Source organism: Oncorhynchus gorbuscha, linkage group LG16 (genome assembly GCF_021184085.1).
Source record: "Oncorhynchus gorbuscha isolate QuinsamMale2020 ecotype Even-year linkage group LG16, OgorEven_v1.0, whole genome shotgun sequence".
NCBI classification, from domain to species: domain Eukaryota; kingdom Metazoa; phylum Chordata; class Actinopteri; order Salmoniformes; family Salmonidae; genus Oncorhynchus; species Oncorhynchus gorbuscha.
This window is the reverse complement of record NC_060188.1, coordinates 59,697,436-59,719,658: the sequence shown is the minus strand read 5'-3', so window position 1 is coordinate 59,719,658 and position 22,223 is coordinate 59,697,436. Positions and strand designations below refer to the sequence as shown.

At 43.0% G+C, this 22,223-nt stretch overlaps 1 protein-coding gene across 1 annotated transcript; it reads left to right on the top strand.

Moving 5' to 3' along the window:
• The first annotated feature begins 3,567 nt into the window (after nucleotides 1-3,567).
• LOC124000036 (matrix metalloproteinase-28-like) lies at nucleotides 3,568-21,661 on the top strand. Its single transcript, XM_046306122.1, has 8 exons — nucleotides 3,568-4,021; nucleotides 8,027-8,103; nucleotides 10,552-10,754; nucleotides 17,653-17,874; nucleotides 18,300-18,545; nucleotides 20,091-20,240; nucleotides 20,583-20,750; nucleotides 20,985-21,661. The coding sequence occupies exons 1-8, from the start codon at nucleotides 3,854-3,856 to the stop codon at nucleotides 21,380-21,382; spliced, it is 1,632 nt and encodes a 543-aa protein (XP_046162078.1). The 5' UTR covers nucleotides 3,568-3,853; the 3' UTR covers nucleotides 21,383-21,661.
• Nucleotides 21,662-22,223: the final 562 nt, after the last annotated feature.

The following is a 22,223-nucleotide window of genomic DNA, read 5'->3' as shown; positions in this document are numbered from 1 at the left end:
CTAATGTAACAGTTGTTAAAGTACTATGTGAATTTCACCAGGTTCATATATTAATATGTTAATAATATATTAATATATTATTCACCTACCTCCTCATGCCTTTTGCACACATTGTATATAGACTCCCCTTTTTTTCTCTGTGTTATTGACTTGTTAATTGTTTACTCCATGTGTAACTCTGTGTTGTCTGTTCACACTGCTATGCTTTATCTTGGCCAGGTCGCAGTTGCAAATGAGAACCTGTTCTCAACTAGCCTACCTGGTTAAATAAAGGTGAAATAAAAAATAAAAATAAAAATGTTGTGTTGATTTGTTATGCATGCCTGCATCCTGGGAGAAGGGGAGTGTGTACTTACGTTTTGCCCTGCGTGCTCGTGCTCAAATCATTTTGATGCACTGAGAGAGAAAGAGGCGACGATTCTCAGAACATATGTGCTCTACAAATGTTTTATTTCCTTTTGGATGCAGATGCAGGATGCAGAGAGTGAGTTCTGCTTGATTAAAACTACCTGATCTCCAAAATCCACGTTTATAGTCTCAATCAACCACACACAACGCAGAGTTACAGCGGTGCAGTATAGCACCGGCTACACTAAGAAGCCACCCTTACTGAAGCACACATTCGTATAACTCTGTATTAGACTAGGCCTACTACATTTTACATTGACATTTTAGTAATTTAGCAGACGCTCTTATCCAGAACAACTTATAAGAGCAATCAGGGTTGGCTCCCCCTTGGTTTTGTGCCGTGGGAGAGATCTTTGTGGGCTATACTCAGCCTTTTCTCAGGGTAGTAAGTTGGTGGTTTGCGGATATCCCTCTAGTGGTGTGGGGGCTGTGCTTTGGCAAAGTGAGTGGGGTTATATCCCACCTGGTTGGCCCTGTACGGGGGTATCGTCGGACGGGGCCACAGTGTCTCCCGACCCCTTCTGTCTCAGCCTCCAGTATCTATGCTGCAGTATTGTGTCGGGGGGCTAGGGTCAGTCTGTTATATCTGGTGTAATTATCCTGTCTTATCCGGTGTCCTGTGGGAATTTAAGTATGCTCCCTCTAATTCTCTCTCTCTCTCCCTCTTCCTCCCCTCCTGGAGGACCTGAGCCATAGGACCATGCCTCAGGACATCCTGGCCTGATGACTCCTTGCTGTTCCCAGTCCACCTGGTTGTGCTGCTGCTCCAGTTTCAACTGTTCTGCCTGCGGCTATAGAACCCTGATCTGTTCACCAGACGTACTATCTTGTCCCGGACCTGCTGTTTCGACTTTCTCTCTCTACCGCACCTGCTGTCTCGAACTCTGAATGCTTGACTATGAAAAGCCAACTGACATTTACTCCTGAGGTGCTGATCTGTTGCACCCTCTACAACCACTGTGATTATTATTATTTGACCCTGCTGGTCATCTATGAACGTTTTAACATCATGGCCATGTACTGTTATAATCTCCACCCGGCACAGCCAGAAGAGGACTGGCCACCCTTCAGAGACTGGGTCCTCTAGGTTTCTTCCTAGGTCCCAGCCTTTCTAGGGAGTTTTTCCTAGCAATCGTGCTTCTACATCTGCATTGCTTGCTGTTTGGGGTTTTAGGCTGGGTTTCTGTATAGCACTTTGTGACATCAGCTGATGTAAAAAGGGCTTTATAATACATTTGATTTGATTTAGGGTTAAGTGCTTTGCTCAAGGGCACATTGGCAGATTGTTTACCAAGTCGGCTCAGCGATTCGAACCAGCAACATTTTGGTTAATGGCCAAACGCTCTTTAACTGCTAGAAAGCTGGGCTACTACTCACCTTTGACCCATCCTCCTCTACTCTCTTCACTGCCTCAGCATACGACACCTTCTGTTCTACTCTGACCTCAACCTATCTCTCCCGCACCAGGCATATCTGTTCCCCAGCAGCATGGGCACCCCCACAATTGACACCCACAGTTTTTTCCACCAATACTACACATTCCTTTGTCCCATGCCCTCCTGCACACTTTTCACATCTCGGGAATCTCCCTCCTACACACTGCTGCAACATAACCATAAGCTTCGCATCTAAAACACCTTTGTGGGTTTGGCACCAAAGCTCTCACGGGATAACTGACATATCCTAACATAACTTCGCCAGGTAAAGACTCTCTGCTTCAAAACTCCAAAGGACCAAGCTCACCCCCAGGTCTGCATCGCAACAAACAGCAAGCATCACAGACACAGAGAATCTTCCATTTCAGTTGCTCCACTTCAACACGTAATGCCACCAAAGTAATCACTCCTTTCAAAGGCTCAAAGGCGCACTGCTCTGGAGAGCAAAACAAGTCACAGGTCTTGTCCCGAGACATGTGATGTTAAGCACCCGCTCCCTCTGGGCAGAAGAAACACAGAAAATCAAGTCCACTTCGAGCCACCTTCACCGATTTAACAGTGTCCAATTTATTTTCTACCCAGCCCGAGACTACATATTGGTCAGCCAAATGTCACTCTCACTGGGCCAGAATCATCCTTTGCATGACCATCTGGTCGAGGCTCGGTCTTCACCATATCTGCCACCGCAGGTAATTCATCCTCAATCTCATCAGGTTAAATGTCTAAGCCATCAGAGACAGCACAGTGCGGTTTGTAGTACTTGGCCCAAATCTTCCTCATCACACATCTTCCCTCTGCACTTTTCTTTTTTCCTCACTGTCTATTAACCACATCTATCTGTTCATCACGCTCATGCCACACCTTCATCCGCCCTATTGTTAGCAGAACACACACCGATGGCCATTCAACAATACCCAAATTCTGTTCCTTCGCCCAATTTAGTAGTCTGGCTATCTCTTGCCTCTCTATTCTCACAAAACGTGGCAGTCATCAGCCAAGTCTCCTCTTTGTCATCCCCAGAACGCTCACTGGGAGTTGCCACGTTCCCAGCCAAAAATCCCTGACGACGTTTCAAAATGGTCATCACTAGTTACCACATGCAGTTACGTCATATGTGTTTTGCTGGTGGTGGGTCAGGGAAATTGCCATGTCATATCCATTCAACCAGCTCAAACATTATGGATAATATAAGAAACTTTGTCGATATCAAATATACTTTCTGTGAACAGTGAATGGTCTTCATCCAGTGAGATTGTAAACTTGTCCTGCCAGTGCCAACTATTTGAAATGGCAATTTTTTAAATGTCCAGAGAAAAAAATACTTGATGCACAGTTTATGGGACTTGGTCTTCAATAATCAAATTGTGAACTATTTGAAATGTACGTTTTATTCAGCAGCAATCCATCTGGGCAAATAATTATATATTGATTTCATAAAAAGACAAATAAATATCCGTTTCAATGGTAAAGAATGAAAATAATAAAACCAGAAATAACAACAACTGATTAACACATTTTAAACAAATAATAACACCGTTTTTGTTTACCTTTAATATATCGGGAAATATTAACTTATTTTAGAAGTAGTAAAGTGTAGAAAGGTATTTCTTCAAGAAAATGTGTGCGTGCGTGCACTGGCTTCAGCTATAGTATGTAGTTTAGTATGAGGAATAGTACTATCCAGCAGGCACACGAATTATTACCATGTTATTACTTCTTTATTTCCTGCTGTAAGGTCAGGTGCTACCAACCTTTCTTTCCAGGACGTCACAGGCGTTATTAATCTAACTCGAATGCAGCTATGGAACTCCATATTTAGTTCCAAGACTGAAGTTGTAATTCTGTTGGAAACGAGGCACATCATTACATTTTGGAGGCGGTGTCTCTGAGCAGACTCCTCGCAGGGTGGCTCCAGATACAGACGGCGAAATGTAGACATCTCGATATCAAGTTGATGTCTTTCAGGATATTTTGTCAACACGTATGTCAGTCATTTACCGTGGCCAAGTATGAGGACTTGCGTTGTCGTTGTCGGCAAGATGAACATTTTACCTGAGAAAACTTTGAGGACATTCGTGTTGCAACTTTCTTGTGTGCTGCTCACGTTGAAGGCAACCGTTACCGTTGGCTCACCTGTGCTGCTAAATCTCCCGTCAACACCTGAGACTAGTGCTGAGGTAGGTCATGCAAATTACCTGGGAAATCATGAATTATGGCAAGGACGAGCTTTCACTTTTGAGTGTAATAAATGATGCTCAATTGTTTGAAGAAGGCAACGAGTATTATACTGCCATTTACTTTCCTGTCATTACAGTTTCACCCAATACTTTCCCCACTTCTTCCTCATGTCTTACTCTTATTCAAAATTCTATAATTTCTATTACTGAGAGTTGTTTTTATTGGAAGCACATTACTGTATGTGATAACTAGGCTATGTATGAGGTATGTTATCTTAACTCTGGCAGTTACTTTGATTCCCTCACTGCTTGGATAACTCTCAGCAAGGCTTTACCACGTAGCAGAGCTCAGGGTTAGTTGACCCAGTCAGACTATTATGACTTTGCACACAAAACCGAAGTTGTTCCTGACCCCAGCTTGCCTGGCTTCCCTGACCTTAACTCTCGGTAAATCTGCCCTTTGGATTCCTCCCCTGGCCTCCCCTCCAGTCCAACATTGTACCCTGTTGCCCTGCCTCTACACACCCTTAGTCCCAAACACATGACATGGGTAACATGGGATAAGAAAATGGAGGGCCACTAGTATTGGGACCAGGGCTCATTTGGATGACTGTGCAGCCTGCTTAGCACAAACACATGTATATGTTCATTATGTTTCACCACAACATGGGTCTGTCTTTAGATGTGGTGCCGTTTAACATTTATTTATTTATTTTTACCTTTATTTAACTTGGCAAGTCAGTTAAGAACAAATTCTTATTTTCAATGACAGCCTAGGAACAGTGGGTTAACTGCCTTGTTCAGGAGCAGCATGATGTTTACACAACAGGCAACCTACTACTTTATGGGTATAGGGCATATAAATCCTTTGATGATGTTCTGGGAGAGTACCTTCGCCTTAGAGAAATGCTTGTTGTACACCAGCCTGGCCTCCGAGCCATACGAAACATACTTTATGTATTTCTGAGCACCTCAGAAGGATTAGTATGATACCTACTAATGGTCTAGTTACTATAGACAGAAATGAAAGTAGGGAGGTTGGTCGGGGAGGATGGGTAGGCATAATCCGCGACCATCTAGCAATCCAAAGGTTGCATGTTCAAGTCGCATCAGGTCAACTGTAGAATTTTAGCTAACCCTTCCCCTAACCCTTATTCTAAACTTAAGACAATTCACCTAACCACCAACATAAATTCACCTAACCTTTGTCGTTTTAGTTCTCCTAACCACCAACGTAAATTCTCCCCATAAATTCTCCCCTTTGTTGTTATGGCGCAACAAGCAACCTGCTCTCAGAGAAAGACGTAGAATACTATACGTAATACAATACATATGTTAAGTTACATCACCCAATTTGTATGCTATTGTACGACCAGAAGACATATGATACTCTAAGTCTTATAATTCCATTCATTATAATCGTTATTCCATTCATAATGTAACCTAAAGTAATGTAATATCATACTAAATGGAGTGTCACAGATTTAGCTACAGAATAATACAAGTTTCCAAGAGACCATGTTGTATACACAGGAACACTCAAATCAACAAACTGTTGCCAGGCGTAGACTCCTTTAGATGAGGTTTACTTGTGGACTTATTGTCTCCATATATTGACTACAGATATGCTTCTGGAATTGTAGAGTTTTGATTCATTTAGGATTGTTAAATGTGTGATACTGGTCACTTCTCTTGTTCTGTGATACTTCCCACACAATCCAATTGACTTATTCCCCTGTCCCCTCTTTTGTTTTGAGTCTCTATTGTCCATGATTGCACACTTCACTGTCATTGTCATGCACTTCTGTTGAAACAAGTAATTGACAAAGAACTCTGATGTCTGAAACAACATTGAACTATATTTGAGGTTGAAGGGGTCATGAGCTTTCTGTTCCATTTGACCTATGGTTGTTCACCTTCCAGATAGTGAAAGTCAAGTGAAAGGCTCATTGTGTTGGTGTAAACCAGGAGGCAAGTGGCAACAGGAATTGTAGGCCTCTTCTGCTGGTGGAATGTTTTCTTCCACTGAGCATCCTTCCACCGAAGAAGCCTTCATCTTGTTTAAAGCACAAGAAGTGTCTAACTGGAAACAAAGCCTGTGAATTGAGGGTTTGTATTACCAACAAGTAGCTATTGTTCTGCTTCAAAACTTCTAAGGGTCTGTATTTGTGGAAGCTTGGAAAATGTCAACCTTTGGTTCTCTTACTCATAGAGACGACAAGATTGAATGGCTCCGTTTTCATTCTTTACATCTGCATTGCATCGTAGAATGTCGGTCCCAGTTTCATGGTTCTTTACTTCACACAACTGTGATTCCTTTATTGGGAATTGAGCTTTTGAGCAACAAAATAGGCTACATTGTGAGCTCTTTGTGGTTTAGCCTAATTGTATCCTTATTCCTCAATTTTCCCAGTACAGTACAGCCCATTTTCCACTTTTATACTTTGTCACAAAAATGACGAAGAGTATAGTGAACAACAGAGAACTGACTCATTTGCCGGGCTGAATTTTAATTTTAGATCCATGCCCTGGCACTCTGATCTACCAATGGTCCATTGTATTTGTCTGTGGAAACTCTGTATCATCTAGCATGCTTTAGATCAAGCCTCATTCAAAACCCAAGACTACACAGTCAATTCAACCCGTCTGGTTTTCTTTGCAATTAAAATGGTCTGTGGAGTTCCACTCTAATGCAGAGGTGCTCTCCCTAGTCTCTATCCAGCTGTGCTGGCTGGTTTCCATTAGGCATCCATTTAAGGGACCTGGGCCACGGAAGGCCCAGGGGAGAGCCGCGTATCATCACCCAGCTGCAGAAGTGGGCCTGAGTGCCACATCCCACAATGCACTCTGCTCGCTCCCAGCTGCTCATGGGAACAGCACTGGCTGGAGGCCCTCAGGGCCTAATCAATCCAATCATAGAAAAGTATGATGGGTTGTTCCCCCACCACAAACATCTCTGGCAGCGGTGTGAAACTTCTCAATGGCATCTCTGGTGTTGGCATCTGCTATAATGATTGCTATAAGACCACTTAGCCCTAATTTGAGTCCTCCACTGCATTCACTCAGTGCTTGATGATGTTTCAGTTTTTTTTTATACCAGCCCAATGCTTCCCTCTCTCCCCTTTAGGCTGTCTTGACCATGGTATTCTAAATCATTCAAGTGTTGGAGTCTACAAATTACTAAAATACTTTGTAGGGGAGAGTGGGGAAAGTTGAGCTGTTTTTACATTCACCATCATTCCATCTAACATACATATATTTCAGGATGTTGTGTATCCATGGAAATCCTCAAAAATCTACTCATTACAGTTTTGAAAACAAAGCTTGTCCAAAAAAATATATTTCACACATTTCTATACTGAATTAAATATTACCACTACCCTTTTAAAACCATGTCTATCTTTATTTTCCAAACACAATTCAACATAATCATGTTTTAAGCATGTTTTAACAAACACTTTGTACTTTTGTCACACCTTTAACATAGGCCAGGCCCTGTTGTTACCTCATATCATATGATTTCCATTACGACTGGGAAGAAAACACTTACATTTGCTAAACTTCCTATTGGCTTAACTTATCCCATGGCTATTGGCTCAACTTACCCCAAGGCAAACATTTTGACTATATTAGCCCACACAGCTACAAGGATGCACTTTCATGCTGGCTTTAGGACCTCATATAGACCCCAACTAATGTATAGAACAATCTTAAAATGATCTACTTTGGTTAAGATACAAGCATCATGGACCCAACTTCCTTACCACTTTTTCCATATGGCGTCTTCCTTCACAGGCTCCTTGAAATGACAACCTTTTCTTGAATATTTGGTCAAATGATGAATTTTATGTATAGTTTCCTAGAAAAGGGGTGGCTAAACTTAACCCTTTGGCTCAATTTACCCCAATCTCCCCTATTGATTTGTTCCCTTTCCTTGAACATAGTCTATGGTCCAGGAGAGAGTGTGATACACATTCTGAATTTATGTTCTGTTTTCCTGTATAGACTTTTCTGGAGAAGTATGGATATCTTGAGGAGGAGAGTCACCAACACAATGATACTGAGGTCAACACAGCTCTCAGGTACAACAAGGCTGGCATATTTTAACCTACCAGAAAGAGCACTTTACAGTAATAATGGGAAATTAGGGACATTTTTAATCGAGTGTGGTCAATGATTGATTACAATGTATTGGTTGTTACAGAATATGCCATGTACATTTTTCATTGACTTTGTGTACTCACTAATTTCTCAGAATGTCAAATCTGAGAAAAAACTTTTAGTTCTCTGGGAAAATGTCTTTGAGGTTGTGTTGACAGCTTTACCAAAAGTGTGTCCCATTCCCCAGTTGTGCTTGAGTGAAAAAGCAAGCACACGTCTGTTTTCACAGTTGCACTGTGAGTTACAGAATATTTGGAGAAGAAAAGCCTAACTCATTTAAATGATTTATCGAAATGTATTGCATGTTTATTTTCTATCACAAAGCAAAAGCTTGGTTTCCCTAATGGAAGAAAAGTCTGCCACCAGAGCCTGGTATTTATCCAGGTGATATGACAGCGATTATTTATGCTGATAGTTAAACTACACGCATTTGACACTAATGAAGAGCTAGACGATGCCTTACCCCCATGCTCAGCAGGTTTAGAACCTTCAATGGAACAGTGGAATGTTTACATACTGTTTTACCTACTTCATATGTATATGCTGTATTCTAGTCAAGGCCATCGTATTTAACTATTGCTGTACATATACTATTGTACGTATTCCTCATATATACCACACACACATACATACATACACATACATCCGCTACAAGACCATGGTGCTTGCCTACGGAGCTGTGAGGGGAACGGCACCTCAGTACCTCCAGGCTCTGATCAGGCCCTACACCCAAACAAGGGCACTGCGTTCATCCACCTCTGGCCTGCTCGCCTCCCTACCACTGAGGAAGTACAGCTCCCGCTCAGCCCAGTCAAAACTGTTCGCTGCCCTGGCCCCCCCAATGGTGGAACAAACTCCCTCACGACGCCAGGACAGCGGAGTCAATCACCACCTTCCGGAGACACCTGAAACCCCACCTCTTTAAGGAATACCTAGGATAGGTTAAGTAATCCCTCTCACCCCACCCCCCCCCTATGTTTTAGATGCACTATTGTTAAGTGACTGTCCCACTGGATGTCATAAGGTGAATGCACCAATTTGTAAGTCGCTCTGGATAAGAGCGTCTGCTAAATGACTTAAATGTAAATGTAAATGTACATATATACAGTGCCTTGCGAAAGTATTCGGCCCCCTTGAACTTTGCGACCTTTTGCCACATTTCAGGCTTCAAACAAAGATATAAAACTGTATTTTTTTGTGAAGAATCAAAAACAAGTGGGACACAATCATGAAGTGGAACGACATTTATTGGATATTTCAAACTTTAACAAATCATAAACTGAAAAATTGGGCGTGCAAAAAGGCACTGTATATAGTGTGACGGATCAGCAAGACCGAAACACCTTAACACAGGCAGGAGGCAGAAATTGAACAGACCGGAGGCAGTGGTTGTGGTTCCTCTTCTTTTGTATTGTCACTCAACGGGTTCTTTCGCCCGACAAAATAATTCCAGTACAAGGTAGCGTCCAACTCTGAAACAGCGTAAATAATAAACCTAAACTAAGCAGCTGACCAAAAGGCCGTGGCCAAAAAGGGAACACAAAACAACAAACGGCTCCCTTCTCTTTAGACTATTGTCTACACATGCTTCCCTCTATCTATAGCCTGCCTTGTTTAACGTAGAGCCAAGGTGCATCAGATGACGCCCCTTTCTCTGAGGTAGGCAAGTCCGACATCCTCACCAGTCCCCGTGTCTGTGTCTGCTCCTAATTCACCTCGAGCTCATCTCCTGGCACACCTATATAGAGGGAGACACCAAGCTAATCAGTGGGCTCAGGTGTGTACTGTACTAATTGGCTTTACACTGAGTACCTATCCCCTGAAGAGGGTGCTGTCATGTTGTCTTCCTCCGGCTGGTCACTGAAACCTCACAATACATAGTCTATATTTCTTAATTTCCTTATTTTACTTTTTAGATTTGTGTGTATTGTTAGATATTACTGTCCTTTTAGAGCTAGGAACACAACCATTTCCTTTTAGAGCTAGGAACACAACCATTTCCTTTTAGAGCTAGGAACACAACCATTTCGCTACACCCGCAATGCTCAATATGTGTATGTGACTAATAAAATGTGACTTGAAGGTTTGATTTCAGTTGTAAAGAACACACACTACCATCATCACATGTGGATTACTGGTAAAGTGCTGTATTGATTACATAACTTCTTCCGGGTTTGCAACTTTGATTCTACTTGCTCTCTGGATGTGCTCTCTGGATGTGCTCTCTGGATGTGCTCTCTGGATGTGCTCTCTGGATGTGCTCTCTGGATGTGCTCTCTGGATGTGCTCTCTGGATGTGCTCTCCGATCTTTGTTTGCCGTTCACTCTTCTTTTATCATTCATCCATCTCTCCTCTGCCTGCCTCTCAGGGAGTTCCAGTGGCTCACCCACCTGCCAGTCACTGGGCGTCTGGACAGTGACACACGGCACCAGATGGCAGAGCCCAGGTGTGGGGTGAGGGATGACAGGGGCCAGCAGGCCTGGGCACAGAAGGTCAACGGCATCTTCCATGGAGGTCTGACCAAACCTAACAGTGGACAGCGTCTACGCAGGAAGCGCCATAGCCAGCTAGGTTAGTGGCCAATCCATGGACCTCCTTTAGCTGATTTGGGCTCACTTCTGGCCAACTTCAAACCAACCTCCTAGATATTACTCCTTTTTTATTCCTTCCTTGAAGATCAAATGATTGATTGAAATGTAGTTGGCCCATACAGATGGAATTGATTATACAGGTCATATTTCAAGAATAGACTGCTATAGCAATGCCAATGTGACTTTATTGTCTAGAATGGAGAGGTCAAACATGTTGTCAGGCTAACTAATCTCATCAGCTGTACCGTGACTCGATACTGCATCCTTAATTAAATGATCATCTAATCAACTATTACCATTTATTGAGGTCATAACATTGTTGTTTGCTCAATGACTCCCAATGGCAAGCTACCCTGTTGGTTTCCTCAATGACCAAATTCTTTTTTAGGGGGGTTATCAATTGTTAGGCAGGGAGTCTCAAATCCCAGGCTGATTTTCCTTGAATCAGTCCCAAAATGGGCTTTGAGAGCTCTACTGAAGGACTCTGTAGTGGCAGTCAACATCCATGGCCATGTGCTTTCTGTGGTTGATCTCTGTTAGGGAGTTCACTACAAACTGTAAATCAGTGGGGGGGGGGGGGGGGGGGGGGTCATGCCGTTTTTTTTTTCTTCTGAACATGGCCTTATTTCTATTACAGCATATTGGATGACTGTCATTCATATTCCATTCACTCAGCTAAATGTAACATCCATAGGTTTAGGCTACTACATGATGCTACAATTCTCCCTGTACCCATCATGAGGTTGAATGAAAGTTTACAACGTGACAGACAGTGACACATTTAATAAAGCCTTGCACACATCTTGACAGCATCTAGATGATGTAATCATTAGTCCAACAGTTGCAAACAAGAGTTTCTATTGGAAAAATTTACATATGTTTATCCCCATTTCATTCTGTTTTCTTCCGTTTAAGAAATGTTTTTCAATAGAATTGTCACAATGAATACACGCATACAAACACAGTTCACTTTCATACAACGGCTCCTTGTATATATTATTCCTTCTGGTATCTATCTACGCGCTCTCCTCTCTCCTTTTCCCTTGTGGACTTCAGTGCACAACACATCAGCTGTCTGTGAACAGGTTGAAAAAACCTTTACGCAAAACCTTCATATCGCTAACCACACACAGCCTACTGTACATCATTGTCACATCATAGTCAACATAGCTACTAGAACTAATGCATTAGTAAACTCGCTACAATCATGCAGTACAGTGTACAGTCAACAGCAAGCAGTTTAGCAGTTACACCAGCAGGCCCTGGTGGCAATACATTTCTAAAACCTAAAGCTTACCTTGACTTGGAATAGTTCCAGTGTTGGATAGCCATAGCCAGCAAGCTAACATAGCATCTCTCTCTGTTTGAACCAGGTGTTTGAGTAGGGTAAACTAGCTACTGTAGCTGTATTCTATGCTAGCTAAGTAAGTGAAAGTTGAAAAAGTATATACTACAAAATATAGCTAGCTCTCTCTTTCTCTCATTCTCTCTCTCTCTACTTCTCCTTAATTTTGGAAGAAATTAATTTGTTCAAAACTGTTCTAGCTATTGTCTTTCTCTCTCTTTGAGTAAACTACTCACTACATTTTATGCACTGCAGTGCTAGCTAGCTGTAGCTTATGCTTTTAATGTTTTTATTTTTTTTATTTAACAAGGAAAGTCAGTTAAGAACAAATTCTTATTTACAATGACAGCCTACCCTGACCAAACCCTAACCCGGACAGCGTGGGCCAAATGTGCGCCGCCCTATTGGACTCCCAATCATGGCCGGACGTGATACAGTCTGGAATCTAAACAGGGTCTGTAGTGGCGCCTCAAACACTAAGATGCAGAGCCTTAAGACGCTGCGCCACTCGGAAGCTATATTAATTCTCTGATCCTTTGATTGGGTGGACAACATGTCAGTTCATGCTGCAAGAGCTCTGATAGGTTGGAGAACGTCCTCTGAAATTAGGCATAATTTCTGTGTAAATCTATGGAAGGGGGTGAGAACCATGAGCCTCCTGGGTTTTGTATTGAAGTGAATGTACCCAGAGGAGGACAGAAGCTAGCTGTCCTCCAGCCATGCCATGGTGCTACCCTACAGAGTGTTGTTAAGGCTACTGTTGACCTTCATGGCAAAACAGTGTTTTATTCAATTATTTGGTGACCTGAATATATTTAGCATAGTTTTATCTTTTAGTTCACCTTTATTTAACCAGGTAGGCAAGTTGAGAACAAGTTCTCATTTACAATTGCAACCTGGCCAAGATAAAGCAAAGCAGTTCGACACAAAATACAAATATGCAGTCAATAATACAGTAGAAAAATAAGTCTATATACAATGTGAGCAAGTGAGGTGAGATAAGGGAGGTAAAGTAAAAAAAAGGCCATGGTGGCGAAGTAAATACAATATAGCAAGTAAAACACTGGAATGGTTGATTTGCAGTGGAAGAATGTGCAAAGTAGAGATATAAATAATGGGGTGCAAAGGAGCTAAATAAATAAATAAAGTAGGGAAAGTTGTTTGAGCTCAATTTTAGATGGGCTATGTACATGTGCAGTAATCTGTGAGCTGCTCTGACAGCTGGTGCTTAAAGCTAGTGAGGGAGATAAGTGTTTCCAGGTTTAGAGATTTTTGAACTTCGTTCCAGTCATTGGTAGCAGAGAACTGGAAGGAGAGGCGGCCAAAGGAAGAATTGGTTTTGGGGGGTGACCAGAGAGATATACCTGCTGGAGCGCGTGCTACAGGTGGGTGCTGCTATGGTGACCAGCAAGCTGAGATAAGGGGGGACTTTACCTAGCAGGGTCTTGTAGATGACCTGGAGCCAGTGGGTTTGGCGACGAGTATGAAGCGAGGGCCAGCCAACGAGATCATACAGGTCGCAGTGGTGGGTAGTATTGTAACGCTTGTCGTCTGGGGAAGGAGAGGAGGACCAAGGTGCAGCGTGGTATGTGTTCATATTTTAAATATTTTAATGAGCACTGAAAACAAAACAATACACAACCAACGAACAGTCCTGTAAGGTACAACACTATACAGAAAATAACCACCCACAAAACACAATGGAAAATAGGCTAACTAAATATGGTTCTCAATCAGGGACAACGATTGACAGCTGCCTCTGATTGAGAACCATACCAGGCCAAACACAGAAATAGAAAATCATAGACAAACTAAGATAGACAACCCACCCAACTCACGCCCTGACCATACTAAAACAAAAGACAAAACAAAGGAACTAAGGTCAGAACATGACAAGTATATGGGGCTTTGGTGACAAAACTAATGGCACTGTGATAGATGCATCCAATTTATTGAGTAGGGTATTGGAAGCTATTTTGTAAATGACATCGCCGAAGTCGAGGATTGGTAGGATGGTCAGTGTTACAAGGGTATGTTTGGCAGCATGAGTGAAGGATGCTTTGTTGCGAAATAGGAATCCAATTCTAGATTTAACTTTGGATTGGATATGTTTGATGTGAGTCTGGAAGGAGAGTTTACAGTCTAACCAGACACCTAGGTATTTGTAGTTGTCCACATATTCTAAGTCAGAGCCGTCCAGAGTAGTGATGTTGGACAGGCGGGCAGGTGCAGGCAGCGATTGGTTGAAGAGCATGCATTTAGTTTTACTTGTATTTAAGAGCAATTGAAGGCCATGGAAGGAGAGTTGTATGGCATTGAAGCTCACCTGGAGGGTTGTTAACACAGTGTCCAAAGAAGGGCCAGAAGTAAACAGAATGGTGTCGTCTGCGTAGAGGTGGATCAGAGACTCACCAGCAGCAAGAGCGACATCATTGATGTATACAGAGAAGAGAGTCGGTCCAAGAATTGAACCCTGTGGCACCCCCATAGAGACTGCCAGAGGCCCGGACAACAGACCCTTCCGATTTGACACACTGAACTCTAACAGAGAAGTAGTTGGTGAACCAGGCGAGGCAATCATTTGAGAAACCAAGGCTGTCGAGTCTGCCGATGAGGATATGGTGATTGACAGAGTCGAAAGCCTTGGCCAGGTCAATGAATACGGCTGCACAGTATTGTTTCTTATCGATGGCGGTTAAGATATTGTTTAGGACCTTGAGTGTGGCTGAGGTGCACCCATGACCAGCTCTGAAACCAGATTGCATAGCGGAGAAGGTGCGTTGGGATTCAAAATGGTCGGTAATTGACTTGTTGACTTGGCTTTGGGAATCTCAGACGACACGAAAGAGAGTTTGAACAGGCTAGTAATAGGGGTGGCAACAATTTTGGGCAGATCATTTTAGAAAGAAAGGATCCAGATTGTCTAGCCCGGCTGATTTGTAGGGGTCCAGATTTTGCAGCTCTTTCAGAACATCACCTGACTGGATTTGGGAGAAGGAGAAATGGGGAAGGGTTGGGCGAGTTGCTGTGGGGGGTGCAGTGCTGTTGAAGCATGGCCAGCCGTAGAAAAATGCTTATTGAAATTCGCAATTATAGTGGATTTATCGGTGGTGACAGTTCTTCCAATCGTCAGTGCAGTGGGCAGCTGGGAGGAGGTGTTCTTATTCTCCATGGACTTTACAATGTCCCAGAATTTGTTTGAGTTTGTGTTGCAGGAAGCACATTTTATTTTTGTGAAATTCACTGATGAGGATGGTCCTCCCCTTCCTCCTCTGAGGAGGCTCCACTACTGTAAATCAGAGCCAGCATAGTACAGCTGTAGGATCATAATTTGAGACCGTTTGCTACAGCAGGAAAATAATCCAGCAGCGACAGGACATGTGAATTATTATGTGAATATAATTAATGGACATTTTTGTAGGGTTTGATTCATTTACAAGTCTGAAAGTTCAAGTTCAATTTATAAACTTTAGAAGCCTTTTTAAACCTCAAATACACTACATGTTTGAGATTTCCTACATTGCAGGAATGTTCTGCAACAGGGTAAAAAAAAATGTATGGCTATCTACACACACTGCCATTGAAATATCTTCAGGGAATTCTCCAATCTCTACTTGTGTGTGGGAAGCACACACATCCTATTTCATCTTAAAGGAGCTGCCCAGTCCTTTTTAGTATGTGAGAACCACTGCCTAAATTATTAAGGTATACAACAGTCTTTTCAATGTTCCGAGGGCCAAATGGAGACTGCCCAACACATCTCCACTGTGTGATAGATAGGCCTACATACACAGTGGTAAATGGAGCTGTTTTGGGGTATTCGAGTGCTGATGTTTGTGGTCTGGATGGAGAAAAGTATGTAATTCCACACAGCCCCTGAAGTGATTGGATAATACTATAAGAATGCAGACGCAGGCGTCGTACTGCCCAGTTTTCCAGCTGCAACTTTGTACCTGACAGCTGCCACCTGCTCCCTGTGCAAAGACGCTGGGGGAGAGTCCATGGAAGGACGGCTCAGGATCCTCTGGAGCAATCCTATTTCAGAGAAATCCCATCAATATGGGTTACACACACGGACAGGATATTGAAGGACAGTTTCTGCAAAGAGGCAGTTTTAGTCCCAAACTTTACAGAATTTTAAGTGGAAGAACTTGTTGCTGGAACAGTCTTAGCTCATCTAGTCTCACCGATTAGGCATGCTGGAACAGTCTTAGCTCATCTAGTCTCACCAATGAGGCTTGCTGTAACAGTCTTAGCTCATCTAGTCTCACCAATGAGGCTTGCTGGAACAGTCTTAGCTCATCTAGTCTCACTAATGAGGCTTGCTGGAACAGTCTTAGCTCATCTAGTCTTACCAATGAGGCTTGCTGGAACAGTCTTAGCTCATCTAGTCTCACTAATGAGGCATGCTGGAACAGTCTTAGCTCATCTAGTCTCACCAATGAGGCTTGCTGGAACAGTCTTAGCTCATCTAGTCTCACCAATGAGACTTGCTGGAACAGTCTTAGCTCATCTCGTCTTACCAATGAGGCTCGCTAGAACAGTCTTAGCTCATCTCGTCTTACCAACGAGGCATGCTGGAACAGTCTTAGCTCATCTAGTCTCACTAATGAGGCATGGTGGAACAGTCTTAGCTCATCTAGTCTCACCAATGAGGCATGCTGGAACAGTCTTAGCTCATCTAGTCTCACCAATGAGGCATGCTGGAACACACTGTGAACATTGAGATCGGAGAGTTTTTTTTGTGTCCTGTGGAGTTGTTCTCGATACATTTTCTTTCAAGGAGTGCTAAGCAAAAAGGTTCAACCTTGTAGCGTTTTTTTCTCTATGTGATTTCACACATGCTCTTGAAATGTGTTTGTCACACTTTGGCTCTAAGCTCATACAGGTGAAGAAGACCATCTCTTCCCACTGGTCTGTGCCTCTGTTAAATACCAGTGTTTATCCAGACACTTGTGAGGTGGCCTTGCTTAGTGAATGTGTCTTATTGAGGAATAATCTGCTGCAGTCAATTGACAAGGTTATTTTTATTGCAAAGATGCATGGAGTTGTTTTGACACTAAAATAATTGATTTATTGCCTTAGACAAGCACTCCTACCAATCCTACACAGCAAGAGCTCTTCTGAATTAGTTGATAACATTTTTAAAAGTTGTGTCACTGCTGTGACCACAAGTAATGTAATAAACATTACTCTCTCTGCACTTTGCCAAAGGATTCACCCTTTTTGTTCAAAAAGAAACACTCACATCCCCATTACTGTGATTTGCAAACGTCCCTCTCTCTCTTCTCTTTTCCTCTCCCTCTTTCTATCTCTCTCTGTCTCCTTCTCCCTCCCCCTTATACTCCTCTCTCCCAGCTGCATGAATGGCAATCTGAATCTTACCCAGCACAACAGTGCTCCCAAAAGTGGGTGCTAGTGACTCATTTACCATAACTACACCTTTTCAACGTTCATATAATATCTCACTTCTTGGTCATGAGTCCCCCTTGCTCCTCTATATTCATCAGTCCACTATCTCATCTCCCTGCAGGTGAAAGGTGGCACAAGCGTCACCTGACCTACCAGGTGGTGAACTGGCCTGGCCACCTCCCTCGGGGTCAGGTGGCCCTAGCCGTACGCACCGCTTTCCAGCTGTGGAGTAACGTTTCGGCCCTGGCCTTCAGAGAGGTCACCCAGGGGTCAGCTGACATCCGGCTGGCCTTCTACGAGGGGGACCACAACGACGGCATGGGCAACGCCTTTGATGGTCCAGGTGGGGAGCGGAGCAGTATCACCTTTAGTAGTGGTTTGACATTTTGACTGATTCCTGTCAGTTCATAGTTTACCTAAAAGAAGGGAGAATGCATTTCCAAAGATCAATTGGGTTCAGCTGTGAAAGATCTCGCCACAGCTGTCACCATTTTCACATGCTTACAGATCCCTCTTGCCTGGTCTGAGAACAGCCACTAGCATCTACCGCTTTAGTGTTTACACATTTTAACGGACCAGATAATCATAAGAAACATGTTGATGGTTCCACCTAGCCTGAAAATGAGAGTCGAGAAGCTTCTACCATATTTCTTATACCTGCCTGGCTCCTTCAGATTTGCACAGTTTGAAGGGGTATGGCAAGGGGTTGTTTTGGGAAGCTTCTCTTCCACCCCTGAACCCTCTGTATGTTTTTGTTTTTACCCCCAGGAGGCGCCCTAGCACATGCCTTCTTCCCATGCCGAGGGGAGGCCCACTTTGACATGGCAGAGCGCTGGACACTGAACGGCTACAAGGGCCACAACCTGTTCATGGTCATTGCCCACGAGGTGGGCCACACGCTGGGCTTGGAGCACTCTCCTGTGCGCCACGCTCTCATGTCCCCCTACTACAAGAAGCTGGGGAAAGCCACGGTGCTGAGCTGGGATGATATCACTGCTGTACAGCAGCTCTATGGTGTGTAGACCTACTCCACTCTGAGAGAGGAACATTAAAGTTATTTGAAATTCAATTTGAATTTGAACATTATTTTTAACCAGTCACTTTACATGACAACTACTGCTATACAAAGAAAATGTCCCTAGTCCAAAGCAAAGTTACACTGAAGTGGAAGAAGAACTTGAGGAAGAGGAGCGAGAACATATGGAGGTAATAGTCAGTGGTCAGGTAGAGGAGGGAACAAGGTTACACGAGGGTGACGAGATGATGATATAATGTTATTGAGACATCACGCTGAACTTCACAGATCTGACTAGAGATCAGCATCCGTTTCTTTAACCCATCACCATCTGCTGTGCTCTCAGTCACCATGACATCATAGTGTCCGACAGTCCCGACCACCCTGTGATATATGAAGCATCAACTGAGAAAGCTAAAGGAGGGAATCTTTTCATATTAAATGTGTATCTTAAGCTGGTGCATTCATTACAGGGAATCACACACGGTAGCATAGGCTACTGTTTAAATGTACATTTTTCCATCCAACTGCTCTAATGCTGTACCCAGAGGGATGTCCAAAGATCACCATATCCCAGAGCCAGACTTCCGGCAGCTGGAGACAGTGTTGATCAGTGTTTTTTCCCATCCTCTCAAGGTCACACCAAAGTAAACAAGCAACTTCCTCGCACATCACTGTTTCCATTTAGACAGTATAACAGGGAGAAAGAAGCCAGACAAACTATCTCTCCATGTTTTGTCTTGCTCTCCTTAGGGATGCCGATTTTATCAGACCTTTACACAAATGTTTGCTCAACATTTTCCAAACAGAACGGGTGGGCAACATCTGGAGACAAATCAAAGAAGACGTGTCTGCGAGTCAGTGGCATTGTAAAATCATTTGGCTCGCTTTACTTCTTTTGGCATTGGAATACAGTACATTTAAAGGCAGCTCAGCTGTCAGTATCTCAGCACTCATCTGTGATGCATTGGGTTTTCCATTTTGCAATGTTATGGCGTGCCAAATCTGACAATTAGTGTCTTTTGTGTATGTAACCTCTTAAACTTGCTGTGAAACAGGCATATAGGTCTTATCTGCACCCACTAGGCAAAAACCGGTTGAATCAACATTGTTTCTACGTCATTTCAACCCAAAAATGTCATGCGATAACGGTGAATCAACGTGGGGAAATGATTTTATTTGAAAAGAAAGTCATCAACATAAGGGAATTTGGTCATTTTTTTACCCAGCTTTTAACCTAAATCCAATGACATGGTGACATTTTATGTTGATTTCACGTTGAATTCACATTAGTTGACAACACAACCAATGTAAATCATGAACTGACATCTGTGCCCAGTGGATACTTGTCCATAGCAGAAAGCTTTACTGGTACTCCACTTGTAAATGTGCAGTCAGAAATACATCAATACGTCAAGCTTTTTGCTGATGCACCTGGTCTATTGTAGTAACACAGAAGAATATGCATGTACATTACGTATTGTCAGAAAAGCTTGCACATTACTGAAGCTACTGTTCTTTTTGTCATTGAATGTTCTCCATAGGGAAGCCAGAGAGCGGTCAGGTAATCCAGTTGCCTGGTCAGGTGTTCAGCTCTGCTCTACGGGACTGGGAGCTGTCTGAAGGTGGTACTTGGAAGCCTGATTCCACCCCACCTCCATACTGCAGGGGATTTTTTGATGCTCTCACCATGGGTAGGACTTGATTGGTGGTCACTATCTGATTATGCTAGAAAGGCACAAAAAATAGGCCCCATTGAAATGAATGGCTCTTTGTCACCAGACTAGAAGTTGTACTTACCTAGCATATTTGAGGCTAGAAGCAAGTTTTAGATAAGATTTGAGGTTTCGAACAAGACAAATATGACAAGTAAACAGCGCCATCTAGTGGATTTTGGTCTATGATTGTTTTGGGACACAAGGTAATCAATCTCTTTGCAAATTACATGAACAGTAGGTTGAGAATTCTTCATTGACTTCTGAATATGGTGATATACTCTGATTCCTGAAAATAATTCATTTTATATTACCTTGCAGACCGAGATGGTACCAGCCTCGTATTCCGTGGGGGGCTGTTCTGGACTGTGTCTCCTGCAGGCAAGACCAGCTCCCCTCTACCTCTGCAGAACCGCTGGCCAGGACTACCCCTCGCCATTGAGGCAGCTGCTTACTCTCAGATGGACAATAAGTTCTACTTTTTCAAAGGTAGTGTGAAAATGAAGACACGAGTTACCCAGCAATAAACGTACCTGAAATTATTTGTTCTTGTTATAGTAACAACTGTCCTGTATCATAGTCGGGGTTATAGTACAGGTAGATTATCGCAGAAATGTTTCACACAGACTGCTTTTTCAGTTTGTGTCCTCATATATATGTTGCTGCATGGTAATTTCACATCTCACACTACCAGCACCTTCCTCCTTGCGTCTCTTCCCCCAGGTAGGCGAGTGTGGCGTTACTCCAGCAGTGGTGTGGACCCGGGCTTCCCCCTGAGGAGCAGTGAGCTGGGCCTCCCTGGACACCCTGACCAGGCCTTCTACTACCCCCGCCTGGGCCACCTGGTGGTGTTCAAGGGCCAGCTCTACTTTGTGCTCAACCTGGGGACCCTGAGGCCCGAGCCATACTACCCCCGCAGTCTGGACGACTGGAGGGGTGTCCCCCGGGGGACCAACGGAGCCATCAGCCACCCTGATGGACAGGTGTACTTCTTCAAGGAGCGGCACTACTGGAGATTTGATCCAGAGAAAGTGCAGGTGACTGGAGAGGGGATGTGGAACACAGAGCTGGAGTGGGCAGGCTGTTTGGGAACTCACCACAGAGGCAATAATATACTGTGACCACAAGAGGGTGCTAACTAACTGATTAAAGTGGTTGGCGAAGGTAATGTGCAATGGATATACTCAGACTAAGCAATGACAGAGCTCATATTTTTTATGTTCATACATTATTATTAAATAAGTATTCCTAATCCTACTTCATCCAGTGAACCAATGCATAATGTGTTAGTTTTGTTTTAGACAGTATTAAGATAGTCTGTATGGCATAGCCAATCTGTGAGTTATATGTGGCATGTGTCATTGTTGCACAAATAAATTATGTTTGTATGTTTTCTCTCAGACAAGTTGTTGTTGTTGGAGATGAAGTCTCTGGAGTCTTTAGTAGACTATTGCATTCATAAATACCTTTTGTATAATTATTTCATAAAATACCACATATGGCACTGTTTTTACATTTGTGGCAATTCCTTGATGTGCTGATGATGTGACAAAGGGACTGTTACAGGGACCTCCTCTTCATTAAAATAATTCTTAAATTCTGATCATGTGAGATCAAAAGAGAGTTAGTTTAGTTGTAAGTAAGCTGCTCTGTAACAATGTCTAACGCACACTTGCATGTAGGCAACCAGCTCTCCTGGTGACATATCAGAGCCAAAGAGCTATTGATGAATACTAGTTGTTTTCTTCAGATTAATTGCTACTTTTTACACTTTTTGACCAATGAAATCGATATGATTTGCATCACCATTTGATTTGAACCTGTGAATTTATGCACTTCAGTAGCCTATGTTTTAATGTTGGTGCCTCGTAAATGATGTATGGATAACGTTCGATGTCTTCCTATTCCATACATGTAAACCTAATATCTAGCCCACCACCATCTATTCTGTTGATGGTGGTG